This window comes from Mobula birostris, chromosome 9 (genome assembly GCF_030028105.1).
Source record: "Mobula birostris isolate sMobBir1 chromosome 9, sMobBir1.hap1, whole genome shotgun sequence".
NCBI lineage: Eukaryota > Metazoa > Chordata > Chondrichthyes > Myliobatiformes > Myliobatidae > Mobula > Mobula birostris.
This window is the reverse complement of record NC_092378.1, coordinates 146,440,443-146,457,820: the sequence shown is the minus strand read 5'-3', so window position 1 is coordinate 146,457,820 and position 17,378 is coordinate 146,440,443. Positions and strand designations below refer to the sequence as shown.

At 45.8% G+C, this 17,378-nt stretch overlaps 1 protein-coding gene across 5 annotated transcripts in view; it reads right to left on the bottom strand.

Annotated features, from left to right (window-relative positions):
- The window catches only part of pkd1a (polycystic kidney disease 1a), a 291,165-nt gene that overhangs the window by 181,539 nt on the left and 92,248 nt on the right, over window positions 1–17,378 (bottom strand). For all 5 annotated transcript variants that reach the window (XR_011887311.1, XR_011887313.1, XR_011887314.1 and 2 more), the window contains exons 5-6: window positions 5,623–5,801; window positions 2,122–2,763 (exon numbers count right to left, since the gene is read on the bottom strand). Coding sequence is in view for 1 of the 5 variants with exons in the window: in XM_072269063.1 (XP_072125164.1) it covers window positions 2,122–2,763; window positions 5,623–5,801 (821 nt within the window). In the remaining 4 variants the exon portion in view is untranslated. The remainder of the gene's footprint in view (window positions 1–2,121; window positions 2,764–5,622; window positions 5,802–17,378) is intronic.

The window sequence follows — 17,378 nt, the reverse complement described above, 5'->3', positions numbered from 1 at the left end:
TGCTGTGCATTTCACATACTTTTTATTAACTTATTTGTGGTAACATTTTGGTTTATGTGCTGTGATATATGTTTGTGGGTGCACTGTGGTCTAGAGGAACAATGTTTCGTTTGGTTGTATATATGTACAGTCAGATCTTTGTCAGATTGTTGGGGACACCTCCCAGTGGATTATCGGCACCCAATTGTCCACCATTGAGAACATCTACCATAAATGCTGCCTGGGCAGGGCGAAAAGCATTATCAGGGATGCATCTCACCCTTACCATGAACTTTTTACTCTCCTCCCATCCGGTACGTGCTACAGGAGCCTCCGCTCCCGCACCAGCAGGCACAGGAAGAGCTTCTACCCTGAGGCTGTGACACTGCTGAACCTCACATCACAGCGCTAAGCAGTATTGCATCCGTATTGTACTGTCTCAGTACTTTTATATTTGTGTGCCGTAGCACTTTTTTAATTCTCAGTTATTTTGTAAATAACACTATTCTTTGCATTTCTGGTCAGATGCTAAATGCATTTCATTGGCTTTGTATCTGTATTTGGCACAATGACAGTAAAGTTGAATCTAATCTAATCTAATCTTGCAGTGGAAAATTTGAGGCAGTGGTTCCCAGGACAGGAAACTTTTGGATCGGTATTGAATGGGGATTCAGACCTTAAAATTGAATCTGCATTCAAAACTGGTCCATCAGTAATTTTAAACTTATGCCCACACAACCTGGTTGAATGGATTTTTTTTTGTCACCTGTACATCAAAACATATAGTGAAATGCGTTCCTTTTCGTCACAGTCCAACACTGTCCGAGGATTGCTAGGGACAGCTCGCAAGCGCTGCCATGCTTGTGGCGCCAATATAGCATTCCCACGGATTACTAACTCTAACCCATACATCACTGGTACGTGGGGGAAACTGGAGCAGTCACGGGGGAAACGTACAAACTCCTTACAGACAGTGGCAGAGATTGAACACTGATTGCTGAACGCTAGTGCTGTAAAGCTTTACGCTAACCCATTCATTACTGGTCTATCAGTAATTTTAAGATTATGCCCACTCAATCTGGTTGAATGGAGAAGAGGCAGGGGAATACACACTTGTCTGGAGTGCTGGGTTTCTTATAATGACTATTCAAAGGACACCTGGCTGAACAAACCACACAGTTGATAATCCCAGTGCGATCACCTTGATACAGTACAGCCAACCTGATTTCAATTCCTGCCACCCTCTGTACACTCTCCCCGTGACTACATGGGTTTCCTTCTGGCCCTTCAGTTTCCTCCCACAGTCCACAGACCCGTAGGATAATTGATCATTGTAAATTGTCCCACGATTAGGTTAAGGTTAAATAAAGGTTAAGGCGGGAGGAGAAAATAGCTGCGCGCAGCTTTCCGGTGAAAAATGATGTTGTATCTGTTAAATAGGGGCCGTGGACAATTCTGATTTGATGGAGAGGGACGTGAAATCACAGAGGAACATCTGGAGAAATTTCTGAAACGCCCGTTCGCTGCTGTCGTTACTGTGTGGTCGGGAGTCTTTCGGAGGGTAGGCCTCAAAATCCCTGGCCTTGCCTGCTTTTGGCGACCGAGAAAGAGGTCGAATCGCTCGGACAGAGATGGCACTCAGTACTCGGTGTCGGAGAGTTGATTGGAGGCTCGAAGTTTTCGGATGACTCAGAGTCGGATTATGGTCGGGCATGGCAGGGAGAGTTTTTCTTCCCTCTCCCAACTGGGTGAGATGTGGGACATTTGAGAAACCTTGAACTTTACTGTGCTCACGGACTTTCTTCATCAAGTTATGGTATTGTTGCACTGTTTGTAACTATATGTATAATTATGCGGTTTTGTCAGTTTTTTCAGTCTTGGTTTGTCCTGTGTTTTGTGATATCACACCGGAGGAAATAATGTATCATTTCTTAATGCATGCATTACTAAATGACAATAAAAGGGGACTACATGTCTTCATAATCTAATTGCGGGATTGCCTGGCAATTAAAGGGCTGGAATTAAAGTAAACATGAAAAGCGGCTCAAGGGGCCAGAATTAAAATAATTAAAGTAAGTATTAATGGCTTCAGCTGGAGACTGAAGTTAGGGAATTAGTTAATATGATTAGCTTTTCACTTACCTCTTTCTGTGTCATTGTTTGATGTAACACTCCACGATGCAGTGACACTGTTGCTATCCCAGTTGTAGATCCTAACGTCTATGCTTTGGTTCGTTTGGACCACAAGAGGACAAGTCATCTCCAGCCTTCTTTGGGGAGCAGTGACGTTTATCTCCACGTGCAGTGAAGTAAGCTTTCTGCCTACGAAGAAGGCAACACTGACCAGGTATGTCCCCGGGAGTCCATACTTGTGGTACACTGTGTGGCTGCTCGTATTCAAGGGGGGTGACAGGTCTCCAAAGTCCCACTGGAAAGTGCTAATGTTAACTAAAGTTTTAACAGTCAACCGGGCAGCCTCGAAAAGGCTGAAAGTGCGAGGTTCGGCAAAATTCGCAATTGTAGATTTGAAAGCTTGCTCTATGATAGTGCAGCCACAGACCTGAATAAACCCAGTGTCCGCTGCCTCGTGCGTGCATGCAGGGACCGAATCCGGTTCCAGTTCAGAGCCACACAGGCAATGACTCTCATTGTCCAAGACAGCGTATGGTTCGCCCTCATTAAAACAGAGCTCAATACAGTGTTCTCTGCTGGAGTTCTGCGATATCACGGAGGACAGGTTCACTACTGGCTGTCTGTCAGGCAAGCAGGCCACAAGCTCAGACCCTGTAAAGAAAAGGCAAGACACTGCAGAATAAAGTTTGTTGAAACAAATCTAGAGTGTAAGATAACTACAATACTGTGCAAAAGTCTTAGGTACATATATATATGTAGCAAGGATGCCTAAGACTTTTGCAGAGTACTGTAGAAATTTTATGTCTTGCATTGTGCTGCTGCCACAAAAAAATCATGATATATGTGAGTGACGATACACCCGATTCTGATATGGGTCTCTATTGTGGACTGGGAGTGGGATGGGGACAGGGAGAGGGGAATCCTGGTTGGGAAAAGGGGAAGGGAGAAGGAAGAGAGCAATAAGCATCAGAGACATTCTGTAATGATCAATAAACCAACTGTATGGAATCACGCAAACAGGAAGAAATCTGCAGATGCTGGAATTTCAAGCAACACGCATAAGAGTTGCTGCTGGTGAACGCAGCAGGCCAGGCAGCATCTCTAGGAAGAGGTACAGTCGACGTTTCGGGCCAAGACCCTTTGTCAGGCCTCGGCCCGAAACGTCGACTGTACCTCTTCCTAGAGATGCTGCCTGGCCTGCTGCGTTCACCAGCAACTTTGATGTGTGTTGTATGGAATCAAATGACCTTGCTCGGTGACTCAGGGTTGGGTGTGACTACACATGCCCCGGCGTTCTTTCTTGGCATCTTTCCCACACCCCTCCCCACGGCACAGCACCCTGGCCATTCCCCGTATTTGTTCCACTCCACTGTGACAAATACAGTACTGTGCAAAAATCTTAGGCACCTTAGCTCTAATTATGTGCCTAAGACTTTTGCACAGCACTGTATTCAGCCACTTTGATGTCCTGGTGAATGATATGTAACCATAAGTTCAAAGCCTTCAATGATACGGGCAAATTTAAATTAAATTTATTCCATAAATGGTTGACATTTGTACTGATGACCATGAAGCATCTGAATGCAGTGGAAGTCCATCTGGTTTCCCTTAGAGATGGCAATCTGTTGTCTTTTACACAGTCTGGTCGATGTTTGACTCCAGACCCAGAACAACATGATTGACTTACAACTTGCCTTTGGAAACATCCATGAAGTTCAAGGGTATTTATGATAGTGCAAGAATGGTTGTCCTTATGAATAGAGCCAACTTCAAAAATGAACCTCAGCACGAATCCCCCCCCCCCCCAGCATTTTGTGTGTCTTACTCCGGATCTCCTGCATCTGCAGAACCTTGTGTATGCATGATTCGCAAGCTTTGTGCTAGCCTGAATGCTCCCTATGAATCAAAGCTCACGTTAATATTTCAAGCTAAACCATAACATAGTAATTGAAGTCTGGAAGTTGAGACTCATTGGCCGGAACCCCCATCTCTACAAGCCCTCAGGGGAAGTAGAAGCCCAATATCTGTGAGCCCAAGCCTGAGCCCACTGGATGTTGAAGACGTGTTGGGAGACTCTGGATGTACGTTGGTAGGGGAGAGGGAGGAACAGGGCTTGATTTGCTCTTGCTCTTCTGTTTTGTTGTGTTCTGTGTTGTCCTGCCAAGCATTGTGGGCAAGCTGTGTTGGCGCCGGAATGTGTGGCGACAGCTGTGGGCTGCCCCCAGCATATCCTCGGATGTACTGGTTGCTAGCCTAAATGCCATATGTTGCTGTATGCTTCGATGTACACATGATGTACCCGATCAAAACTTTTCCATGGATGACTTCCAGACCGTTCGGGCTGACCGGAAGTGCACTGAGAGCAGTAAGCGTAAAGGAATTGGGGGCTTACTGTTCTGGTTAACAACAGATGGTGCAATCCGGGTCATATTACAATCAAGGAACGTGTTTGTAGCCCGGATATTGAACTTTTTACTGTTGGACTTCAGCCATATTCCACCGAGATACAACACTGGGCATCATGGGAGGTCGTTCCTGCCTGTGGCCATCGAACTTGCAGTTCCTCCCGTGGAGGGTCAGACACCCTGAGCCAAACAGACTGGTCCTGGACTTATTTTCCATCTGGCATAGTTTGCATTTTGTTGTTTGATTGTTTGTGGTTTTTGTATTGCTATATTTACGCTCTATTCTTGGTGATGTGGCTGTAACAAAACCCGATTTCCCTCGGGATCAATAAAGTATATCTGTCTATCTATCTATCTATCTGTAAATAAATTTGAATCTTGAATTTTGGTAAGGATTAAGTGGCAAACCCGTGGCATGCTTGCCCAAGATGGTATGCACAAAACATTTTGTTAGCACATGGCATGCAGTGTTACCCCTGATTTTTTAAACCCCATCCATAATAAGATACATAACGATCAATTTTACTGTTAAATGAAGCAATGAATTATTTTAATTTACAACCTGTAAGTAAGCAACAAGACTTATCCCGTTTTCCTTTAAAAAGTCCAAATTATTCTTAGTTATTCATTAATCAATGATAATCTCCACTCAAAATTACCATAATAGCATAAGACATTGAGCACAGTTTGGCTATTTGGCCTATCCAGTCTACTCTGCCATTCAATCATGGTTGATTTATTAGTTCCTTCCAACATTCTCCTGTTTGCTCTCTCCATAACCTCTGACATCCTTACTAATCAAGAACCTATGAACCTCTGATTTAAATGTATCCAATGACTTGACCTCCAAAGTAGTCTGTGGCAATGACTTCCACCACCCTCTGGTTAAAGAAATTCCTCCCCCTCTCTATTGTAAAGGGACGTCCTTGTATTCCAAGGCTGTGCCCTCTGGTCCTAGACTTCCCTGCTATCAGAACCATTCTCTCCAAGTCCACTCATGTGATCTTGGCACATGAGAAGTTTTTAGAATATCATCACCAATTTGGACACACAATCTTGAAATAGTTTGCCACTCCAGAACTAGATTGCTAATGTCGGTACTTACCGTAGAAAAGGCTTGAAAAATTAACACTTAACACAGATACGTCCTTTAGCTTTGAAGGTTTGGCACACTTAACGAATTCACTGTCAACAATGATCATTCCATTTGCTTCTTCCTCATTCATCCAGCTCGGTAACCAAGAAAGGTTACAGTCACAAACAAACTCATTAAAGCTCAAGTTTCTGAAAATAAATCAAATGGAAAAGAATCTATTATTGATTTTTCTTTTCACTTTATGAAACATACAAATTGTAGCAGTGGTTGCAAAATTTTCTGTCTATGAAAAATGGAAGAATAATATTAAATAAATAAGCAATAACCTCCAAGAGGACCCCAACCTTGTTGTAGGGTTTGGAGGCTTGTGTGCCTCAATGACCCAGAGAGATATGTTGGCTGGAGTCAGGACTTTCTGCTTTGGCACATGGTTGAGTCACCCATGCCAAACAGGTCAAAGGGTAGAGGCCAGACTATGAGTTATATGTTCGGGGGTTCAGCTCAGGGCAGCCTGACTGGTCAAGCAAAATTGTTATAGACCAGCACTGAAGAATCCTTCTACATCTGAGTGCGATGGTATTCCTGAGTCTCCATCTGGAACTTGTATGATAGACAGGAGTGAAAACCAAAAGATGGAGGTCCTTCATTGCTGCCCCTAAACACCAGCAGTGTAATAGGCAGAATGATTAAAAAATGGTGGGTTCACTTTTCAAAGGTTATTGTAGTGACTAAAATAGCACAGGGACTGCAAAGGTCAAACATCTGAAGAAGTGTTGGAGAAAGACCAAATTAATTTTGACAACATCTATGTCTAGGAAACACCTTCATCTCATTCTCCTGCAATCTGATACAAGATAGAAGAGAAACAAGGAACATTATAAGGAGGAAATCGTAAAGTTTCGATCCCATCTGCAAGATTGGTGGGAAGAAACAAATGAGCGTTCCTTCCAAAGTAGGGTCACAAATTAATGGGCAATCTAATTCCAGTTGAGTCTGCTTTGACAATTAGAAAGTTTAAATATTACTGAGCTTGAATGTGGTATATTATGTAATGTTGGCTCTGTAACATGGAATACAATCTAGTTCTGGTGTCTGCTCCTAAAGCTAGTGCATTTTTGAACTGGAAGTATCAGACTTATACTCAATAGCCAACTTATTACATTCCTCCTGTACCTAATAAAGCGACCACTGAGTCTTCTGCTGCTGCAGCTCGTCCATGTCAAGGTTCAGTGTGTTGTGCACTCAGAGTTGTTCTTCTGCACCCAACTGTTGTAACGTGTGGTTATTTGAGTTACTGTTGCCTTCCTGTCAGCTTGAACCAGTCTGGCCATTCTCCTCTGACAACTCTCATTAACAAAGTGTTTTTGCCAACAGACTGCTACTCACTGGATGTTTTTTTTTTGTTTTTCACACCATTCTCTATAAACTCTACAGACTGTTGCGCTTGAAAATCCCACAAGACCAGCAGTTTCTGAGATAGTCTAACCACCCTATCTGCTACCAACATTCATTCCAAGGTCAAAGTCACTTTGATCACATTTCTTCCCCATTCTGAACAACAACTGAACCTCTTGACCATGTCTGCATGCTTTTATGCATTGAGTTGCTGCCATCTAATTTTGCATTAATGAGCAGGTGCACAGTTGTACCTAATAAAGTGGCCACCGAGTGTATCTTGGTAAAGTGGCCATAATAAATCAATTACTAATTACCCCACACAAACATAGGGAGATAGTGCAAACTCTGTGCATAGGAGGTTGTGTATAAAACTGATAAGTTCCACTCAGGACTGCTGCCTTTTATCTATGCACTTGGGTGGAAAGCTGAAGCCTTCACTTTCTGCTCAACCAATCACTGAACTACTGTACTCGGTGAATTTATCAAAGTAACACACACAAAATGTCCTCCCGGGAGCGGGGAGAAGATGGCGGTGCGACAGCAGCGCGCGCGGCCACTTCGGTGATGATATCTGTAATCTGTCAAGTAGGGGACCGTGCACAATTCTGATTTGATGGAGACAGACGTGAGAGCACGGAGGAACATCTGGAAAACTTCTGAAATGCCCACTTTGCTGCCGCTGCTACTGTGTGGTAACCAGAATCTCCGGAGCAGAAGGCCCCAAAATCCTCGGCTTTGCGTGTTTCAGCGGCCAGGGAGAGGTTGAAGGCCCTCGGCAGAGGATGGCGCTCGGGAGGCTGTATCAGAGAGGCTGGTCGGAAGCTCAAAGTCTTCGGACGGATGGACTCAGTGTCGGCTGCTTCCAAGGTATTGGCAAGTTGACGGTGCCTGGAGGTTTATGGCAGGGAGTTTCTCTCTTTTGCCGCCTGCTATCGGGGACTCGGGAGTCGATCGACTCAGGGACTTTGAGAACTTTTTTTTTACTGTGCCCATGGTCTGTTCTTCATCAAATTATGGTATTGCTTTGCACTTCTGTAACTATACGTTATAATTAAGTGGTTCTGTCAGTATTAGTCTTTGGTCTGTCCTGTTTTTCTGTGATATCACTCCGGAGAAACATTGTATCATTTCTTAATGCATGTATGCATTTCTAAATGACAATAAAAGAGGACTGAGTGTTTTCATAATCTAAAAAAATGCTGGAGGAACTCAACAGGTCAGGTAGCATCTGAATAAACAGTTGACGTGCCGGGCAGGACTGGAAAGGAGGAGGGACGAGGCCAGAATGAGAAGGTGGGGGAGGGGAAGGAGTACAAGCTGCAAAGTGATAGATGAGACCAGGTGAGGGGAACGGTGGCTGGGTGAGGGAGGGGAGATGAAGTGAGGAGCTGCGAGGTGATAGATGGAAAACGACAGGAGTAGGAATCTGATAGGAGAGGAGGGTGGACCATGGGAGAAAGGATAAGACGTGATGGGCAGTTGAGAAGAAACGAGGTAAGAGGGGAGCCAAAGTGGGGAATGAAAGCCGGAAGAAGGGGGAAAAACACTGGAAGAGAAATCTTCCCCTTGCCTTTCAACTAATGCCTGATACGTCAACTGTTTCTTCCTTCTCACAGGTGCTGTCCGACCTGCTGAGTTCTTCCAGCATTTTACGTGTGTTACTCTGGATTTCCAGCAACTGCAGAATCCTTTGTGTTTGTGAACTTATCATAGTCTGTTTGCTGGACAGAAATTTTTTTTGCAGATTTCCAGCAATCAAGCGAGGGGAACTTCGTGCAGAGCGGCTCCTGATTAACTGCAGTGCATTCCAACACGCCTTTGCAGGCTGTGCACGTGAAGCTAATGGGTGGCACAATGGCATAGCAGACTAATGCTGCTGTCTCACAGTGACAGAGACCCAGGTTCGAACCAGAGTGGGGCACTGCTGGCGTGGAGTCTGCACTCCCACATCCCAAAGGTTCACTGGTCACAGTACATTGTTCCTAGTGTTCAGTGGGGGTCATTGATGGGGAGAATAAAAATGGAATTAATGTAGGAACAACGTAAATATTTGGTTGATGGTCACTATAGACCTTGTGGGCTGATGGGCCTGTCTCAAAGATTTAAAGTACGTTTATTATCAGAGTATGTATACAGTATACAACCCTGAGATTTGTATTCCCACAGACAGCCACGAAACAAAGAAACACCATGGAACCCATTCAAAGAAAACATCAAACACCCAATGCACAAAAAAAGAACGAATGACACAAATGGCAAAAAATGAGTGAATAACACACAGAATATGAAACATCAAACCACAGAGTTTTTGAAACAGTCTAGGGATGTTCAGTTCCATAGTGTATCTCTCAATAATTCCATACCGCTAATCAGTTAGAACACAGAACATAGACCAGGTCCTTTGTTCCACAGTACTGTGCCGACTTTTTAACCTAGTCCAAGATCAATCCAACCCTTCCCTTCTACATAGGCCTCTGTTTTTCTTTCATCCATGCACCTATCTTCAGTTCTTTATCTTTTTCACCTATCATCTCCCTGCTTCTCACTTCATCCCAGCACCCTATCCACCTACCTTCCCCCTCACCTGATCTCATCTATCAGCTTCCAAGAGTCTTTTAAATGTCCCTAATGTATCTGCCTCAGGGCATTCCATGCACTCTGCACTCTCTGTGAAAAACTTACCTCTGATATCTCACCTCCACTTTCCTACAATCACCTTTAAATTATGTTCCTTCATATTAGTCATTTCCACCCTCGGAAAAAAGATATTGGCTGTTCACTCTGTCTATGCCTCTTATCATCTTGTAAAACTCCATCAAGTCATCTCTCATCCTTCTTCGGTCCAAAGAGAAAAGCCCTAGTTCGCTGAACTTCTCCTCACAAACATGCTCCCTAATCCAGGCCACATCCTGGCAAATCGCCTCTGCACTCTCTCTAAAGCTTCCACATCCTTTCTATTATGAGGTGACCAGAACTGAGCACGGGTGAGGTGAAGGGATGAGGGCAATGCCAACTTGAGTCCAAAAGGCCTCTCTTGGCAGCGTATTGAACCACATCCAAGTGCGCATGTGGCCAGTTGATTGGACAGTGGATTGAATGGGCCTCCTATGTGCAGAAGGCTCTCCATTTTTGGTGCTGCCTTTCAGTGCATACATTTTCACCACAGCGGGCCCAGGTCATGGCTCCCACACAGTAAGTTGCCCTGTACGTGCCATGGCCAACATAACTCTGTAAAAACTTTTAATCCTACTTCCCCGTTGCCGTTCTTGCTCCGCATACGAAACAAGCATGCTTCCTCCCGTTCGATGCAATGTCCAGGGATTCAGTATTCTGTACGAAGGAGCACCGGTAGACTTGGGTTCAATGTGATTTGTTCCGTGCCACTGCAGTTGAATGTACTTGTAACCACATACAGCTATCATCATTCTCCCATGACAAGATCAAACACCAAGTTTCCTGAGTCAGCAGACCACAAGCCTGGTTCTGTGGGGACTTCAATGCTGAGGCTGGTAAATAATTGCTTTCATGAGGGTCTCAGCTAGAACTATATTTATTCTCTCTTTATTTATTCTTACAAAATAATGACGGCTGCTACCAACCTTATAGTTCCCACACCCCGCACTTCCCGTTTCTACCTCCTACCCAAGATCCACAAACCTGCCTGTCCTGGCCGACCTATTGTCTCATCTTGCTCCAGCCCCACCGAACTCATTTCTGCATACCTCGACACTGTTTTATCACCCCTTGTTCAATCCCTTCCGACCTATGTTCGTGACACTTCTCACGCTCTTAAACTTTTCGATGATTTTAAATCCCCTAGCCCCCACCGCTTTATTTTCACCATGGATGTCCAGTCCTTATATACTTCCATCCCCCATCAGGAAGGTCTCAAAGCTCTACGCTTCTTTTTAGATTCCAGACCTAATCAGTTCCCCTCTACCACCACACTGCTCCGTCTAGCGGAATTAGTCCTTACTCTTAATAATTTCTCCTTTGGCTCCTCCCACTTCCTCCAAACTAAAGGTGTAGCTATGGGCACCCGTATGGGTCCTAGCTATGCCTGCCTTTTTGTTGGGTTTGTGGAACAGTCTATGTTCCGTGCCTATTCTGGTATCTGTCCCCCACTTTTCCTTCGCTACATCGACGACTGCATTGGCGCTGCTTCCTGCACGCATGCAGAACTCATTGACTTTATTAACTGCCTCCAACTTTCACCCTGCCCTCAAGTTTACCTGGTCCATTTCTGACACCTCCCTCCCCTTTCTAGATCTTTCTGTCTCTGTCTCTAGAGACAGCTTATCCACTGATGTCTACTATAAGCCTACTGACTCTCACAGCTATCTGGACTATTCCTCTTCTCACCCTGTCTCTTGCAAAAACGCCATCCCCTTCTCACAATTCCTCCGTCTCCGCCGCATCTGCTCTCAGGATGAGGCTTTTCATTCTAGGATGAGGGTGATGTCTTCCTTTTTTTAAAGAAAGGGGCTTCCCTTCCTCCACTATTAACTCTGCTCTTAAACGCATCTCCCCCATTTCACGTACATCTGCGCTCACTCCATCCTCCCACCACCCCACTAGGAATAGGGTTCCCCTGGTCCTCACCTACCACCCCACCAGCCTCCGGGTCCAAAATATTATTCTCCGTAACTTCCGCCACCTCCAACGGGATCCCACCACTAAGCACATCTTTCCCTCCCCCCCTCTCTGCATTCCGCAGGGATCGCTCCCTACACAAGTCCCTTGTCCATTCGTCCCCCCCATCCCTCCCCACTGATCTCCCTCCTGGCACTTATCCGTGTAAGTGGAACAAGTGCTACACATGCCCTTACACTTCCTCCCTTACCACCATTCAGGGCCCCAAACACTCCTTCCAGGTGAGACAACACTTCACCTGTGAGTCGACTGGGGTGATATACTGCGTCCGGTGCTCCCGATGTGGCCTTTTATATGTTGGCGAGACCCGACGCAGACTGGGAGACTGCTTTGCTGAACATCTACGCTCTGTCCGCCAGAGAAAGCAGGATCTCCCAGTGGCCACACATTTTAATTCCACATCCCATTCCCATTCTGACATGTCTATCCACGGCCTCCTCTACTGTAAAGATGAAGCCACACTCAGGTTGGAGGAACAACACCTTATATTCCGTCTGGGTAGCCTCCAACCTGATGGCATGAACATCGACTTCTCTAACTTCCGCTAATGCCCCACCTCCCCCTCGTACCCCATCTGTTACTTATTTTTATGCACACATTCTTTCTCTCACTCTCCTTTTTCTCCCTCTGTCCCTCTGAATATACCTCTTGCCCATCCTCTGGGTCCCCCCCCTCTCTTGTCTTTCTTCCCGGACCTCCTGTCCCATGATCCTCTCGTATCCCCTTTTGCCAATCACCTGTCCAGCTCTTGGCTCCATCCCTCCCCCTCCTGTCTTCTCCTATCATTTTGGATCTCCCCCTTCCCCTCCAACTTTCAAATCTCTTACTCACTCTTCCTTCAGTTAGTCCTGACGAAGGGTCTCGGCCTGAAATGTCCACTGCACCTCTTCCTGCAGGTGCTGCCTGGCCTGCTGCGTTCACCAGCAACTTTGATGTGTGTTGACAAAATAATGATGTTTGATGAAGTAACTTCTTCTACAACCTGGGGTCCACGAATCCCGTGCTTATGCAATTGGTCCATGGCATAAAAAATGTTGGGAACCCCTGCTCTACAGTGAATGTAGGGCTCTGGGGAGTGTTGTGGGACAGAGGGACCTAGGAATGCAAATGTATATCTCACTAAAAGCAACATCACCCATCGACAGATTGGTGAAGAAGTCGCTCGGCATGGCCTCCGTCAGTCAATGCACCGAGAATAGAAATTGGGAAGTTACACTGCAGTTACATAAAACACTGGTATAGCCACACTTGGACAATGTGCACAAATTTGGAAAGTTTTTTTTAGTTTATTAAGATACAGTGCAGAACAGGCCCTTTAACCTCTTTGAGCCACGCTGCCCAGCGACCTCCGATTTAACCCTAGCCTAGTCACAGTTCAATATAAAATGACTGAGGGAGGAAACTGGAGCACCCGGCGAAAACCCATGCAGTCATGTGGAGAACATACAAACTCCTTACAGACAGCTGCAGGAAATGAATCTGGATCACTGGCGCTGTAAAGCATCGTGCTAACTACTACCCTACTGTGCTAACCACCACGCTACCGTGCTAACCACCACACTACCGTGCTAACCACTACACTACCATGCCACCCCAAGATGTTCGGTACAAAAACTATTTACCGGGATGCTGCCTGTACTTAGGGGCCTAAGTTACAAGGAGAGTTTGTGCAGACTAGGACATTATTCCCTGGAGTGTAAGAGATTGAAGGGTGAATTGATCATCATCATCACCATTATGTGTCATGTCGTATGACATGGGCGATCATGCCTTTCCATGACCATGATTATTCTTGGCAAATTTTTCTACAGGAGTGTTCTTCTGGACGGTCTCTTCACAAGACAGGTGATCCCAGCCATTGTCAATACTCTTCAGAGGTTGTCTGCCTGGCGTCAGTGGTCAGGACTTATGATATGCACCGGCTGCTCGTACAACCGTCCACCATCTGCTCCACGTGACCCTGATTTGGGAGGAGTGCAAACAGGTGCTGCACCTTGCCCAAGGGTGACCTGCAGGCTGGCGGAGGGAAGGTGTACCTTACACTCCTTTGGTATCGCCACCCAGTGACTGGATAGAAGTGTATTGCATCCTGAGGGGCATAGACAGGGGGAGAGCACGTAGTCTTTATCCCAGGGAGGAGGTGCTGAAAACAAGAGGACGTGGTTAAAGATCAGGGGCGACAAATTTAAAAGGGACATCAGGGTCAGCTTCATCACACAAAGGGTGGTGCGTATTTGGAATAAATTGCCTGCAGTTATGGTTGAGGTAGGCACACAAGCAACATTTAAAAGCTATCTCGATAAGTACATGGATGGAGGAGTTTAGAGGACTATGGGCCAAGTATGGTCGGATGGAACTAGCTCACAAGGCAATATAGTCAGCGTGGATGAGTTGGGCTGGAGGGCTTATTTCCGTGTTGTAAGCGGCTCTTCTGGTTAAGACAGCACTACTGAACGTGTACGACAGCTTCCTAGTAGGCAAAAAGCCAAGAAATCCAGCTAACAATGTCACTAAAATAACCTTTCCTGAGGTAAATTGTGTTAAATTATTGCCACAAGCAGTGAAGGCGTGAGCGACGATGAGGCAAGTTCGGGGAATGAATTGAGGCAGATGGCATTCCGATGCCCGTACAGCTGGCTCGGAAGCGAGGTTGGATCGCTCTGGGCACCGTAAGGAGAAGTTGAGGCCTAGGCAGAGGAGATTCTATTTAGATGCTCCTACAACTGGCCCGGGTGCAAGGTTGGATTGCTCTGAGCACTGAGCTAATTTGAAGAACTTGTCTGGCCTGCAGGGAGTCGCTAGGCTGTGTGGTCTAGACCTGAGTGCTTTCGCAGCAGCCATGCCTGGGTCCTATTGCAAGGTACAACAGGCTGTTTAGACAGCTTAAACGCCAGCCCAGATCAGAGGTGAGAGCTGATTTTGCTCACTCTCCACAATGTTCACTCCTCTTGCCAGGGTGCAGAGCCTTTCTCTGTTCCATTGTGGGTCAATTTAAACACCAGCTCAGACAGACTGAAAAGACAGGTGTCAGTCAGGACAAGAGTTGATTCCGCTTGATCTCTGTGATGGTTATCTCCATGGTGCTGAGGCTATGAAGACTGTCCCAGCTAATGTGTTCCATGCCCTATACATATGATAACCTGATAAGCGAGGCTTTGGGCCTACTCCGGAATTTAGATCTGAGGACTCAACTTTGGTTTGGAATGCTGTTGTTCGCTTCACTTGTTTGTATGACCTGTATTTACTTTTCCTTCTCTTGCTCATTGAGTCTTTTCTTTCTCTTTTTATTCTTCGTCCTTTAAGTTGTGTCCTTTTGGGTTTCTTCTGTGCAAGTAAATCTCAAGTTTGTATAATTTATACACAGACATCCCACCCTGGAAAAACTCATTTCAGGAAGGGAGCATCTTCAATTTGCGGCAGACTTCCGGGAGAGGTGGGATGTCTGCAATAGAGTAGCTCCTTAGCAGCTAGCCAGCTAGTTTAAATAACGTTAGCTATGCTAATGAACGAATGGCACCTGTTAAACTCAGCTCAACATGTCTTAACCCACCATGGGCAATAGAAAAGTCACTGTTGCAAACAGTGCAGTGAGCAACACTGTCATTATTTTTGACCTCTATTAAGCAGGGGTACACTTTAGTGTAGTCTGGGGTGACGTACTGTATGTTTTATATTTTCTTTTTTTTTGGAACACTCTGCCATGGAGCGCTCTCGCTCTCTCTCTCTCTCTCTCTCGCTCACTCGCGCTCTCGCTTGCTTTGTCTCTCTCGCTCGCTCGCGCTCTCACTTGCTTTGTCTCTCTTGCTCGCTCGCGCTCTCGCTTGCTTTCTCTCTCTCGCTCGCTTGCACTCTCACTTGCTTTCTCTCTCTCGCTCGCTCACGCTCTCGCTTGCTTTGTCTCTCTCACTCGCTCACGCTCTCGCTTGCTTTCTCTCTCTCGCTCGCGCTCTCGCTTGCTTTCTCTCTCTCGCTTGCTTTCTCTCTCTCTCGCTCGCTCACGCTCTCGCTTGCTTTCTCTCTCTCTCTCGCTCGCGCTCTCGCTTGCTTTCTCTCTCTCGCTCGTGCTCTCGCTTGCTTTCTCTCTCTCTCGCTCGCTCGCGCTCTCGCTTGCTTTCTCTCTCTCTCGCTTGCTTGCTCTCGCTTGTTTTCTCTCTCTCTTGCTTTCTCTCGCTCGCTCGCTCTCAAAAAATTGATTTCCGTGATATTGTATATAATTTCCGGGCATCAGGGAGCCACTATTCATATGCGGGAGACTCCCGGAATTTCCGGGAGAGGTGGGATGTCTGTATACATTGTTTGGTAATTTACTGGAGTCCTGAATGTTGAGCACTCCATGACTCTAAGTGCATAGGGATAATGGAGACCCAAGCCCTGCACAGTAACTATGGGGAGAGTCTCGCTCATTTAAAGGAATCACAAACCTGTTTCAGACCCTTCTCTTGTGAATGTACTTTTATACTCAGTGGCCATTTTATTAGGGACACCTGTACACCTGCTAGTTAATGCAAATATCTATTCAGCCAACAATGTGGCAGCAACTCAATGCATAAAAGCACGCAGATGTGGTCAAGAGGTTCAGTTGTTCAAATCAAACATCAGAATGGGGAAGAAATGTGATCTAAGTTACTTTGCCCCTGGAATGATTGTTGGTACCAGACAGGGTGGTCTGAGTATTTCAAAAACTGCTGATCTCTTGGGATTTTCAAGTACAGCAGTCTCTAGAGCAGGGGTGGTCAACCTTTTACGTTCCATGCGTCAGTTTTTTCACGCACGAGTTCAGATGCGATTTTTTCATAGTCATAGTCATACTTTACACGAGTTCTATATTAACATATATTTACAAAAACTGAATGGGGGTAGAAGAGTTGTATGGCGGACCTGAACTCGTGCGTGAAAAAATTGACGCATGGAGTGTAAAAGGTTGGCCACCTCTGCTCTAGAGTTTACAGAGAATGGTGCCAGAAACAAATTAAAACATCCAGTGAGTGACAATCCTGTACATGAAAATGCCTTGTTAATGAGAGCAGTCAGAGGAGAATGGCCAGACTGGTTCAAGCTGACAGGAAGGCGTCAGTAACTCCTCAAATAACCCTGGCGTGCAGAAAAGCATCTCTGAATGCACAACACGTTGAACCTTGAAGTGGATGGGCTACCACAGCAAGAAACCACAAACGTTCACTCAGTGGCCACTTTATTAGGTACGGGGGTATCTAATAATGTGGCCTCTGAGTATAAGTCTGATAATTCCAGTTCAAACATGCACCAGTTCTTTTTTCGATAGAGATACAGCATGGTAACAGGCTCTTCCGGCCCAACGAGCCTGAGCCACCCAAATGCACGTCTGTGTCCAACTAACCTACTGACCTGTGTGTCTTTGGAATGTGGGAGGAAACCAGAGCACCTGGAGGAAACCCTTGTGTTCATGGGAAGAACGTACAAGCTCCTACAGACAGTAGAGAGAATTGAACTCCCGTCCCCGCCACTGCAACGTGATGTGCTAAACCACTACGTGCCACGCTCTGAGCATTCATCAGAACTAGGCTGTTCTGTGAACAGTGATCAGAACTAGCTTGTATTCCATACTACAGAGCCTGCATTACATAATACACCGCATTCAAGCTCTGCAATATTTAAACTTTCTAATTGTCAAAGCAGACTCAACTGGAATTAGACTGCCCATAAATTTGTGACCCTACTTTGGAAGGAACACTTAT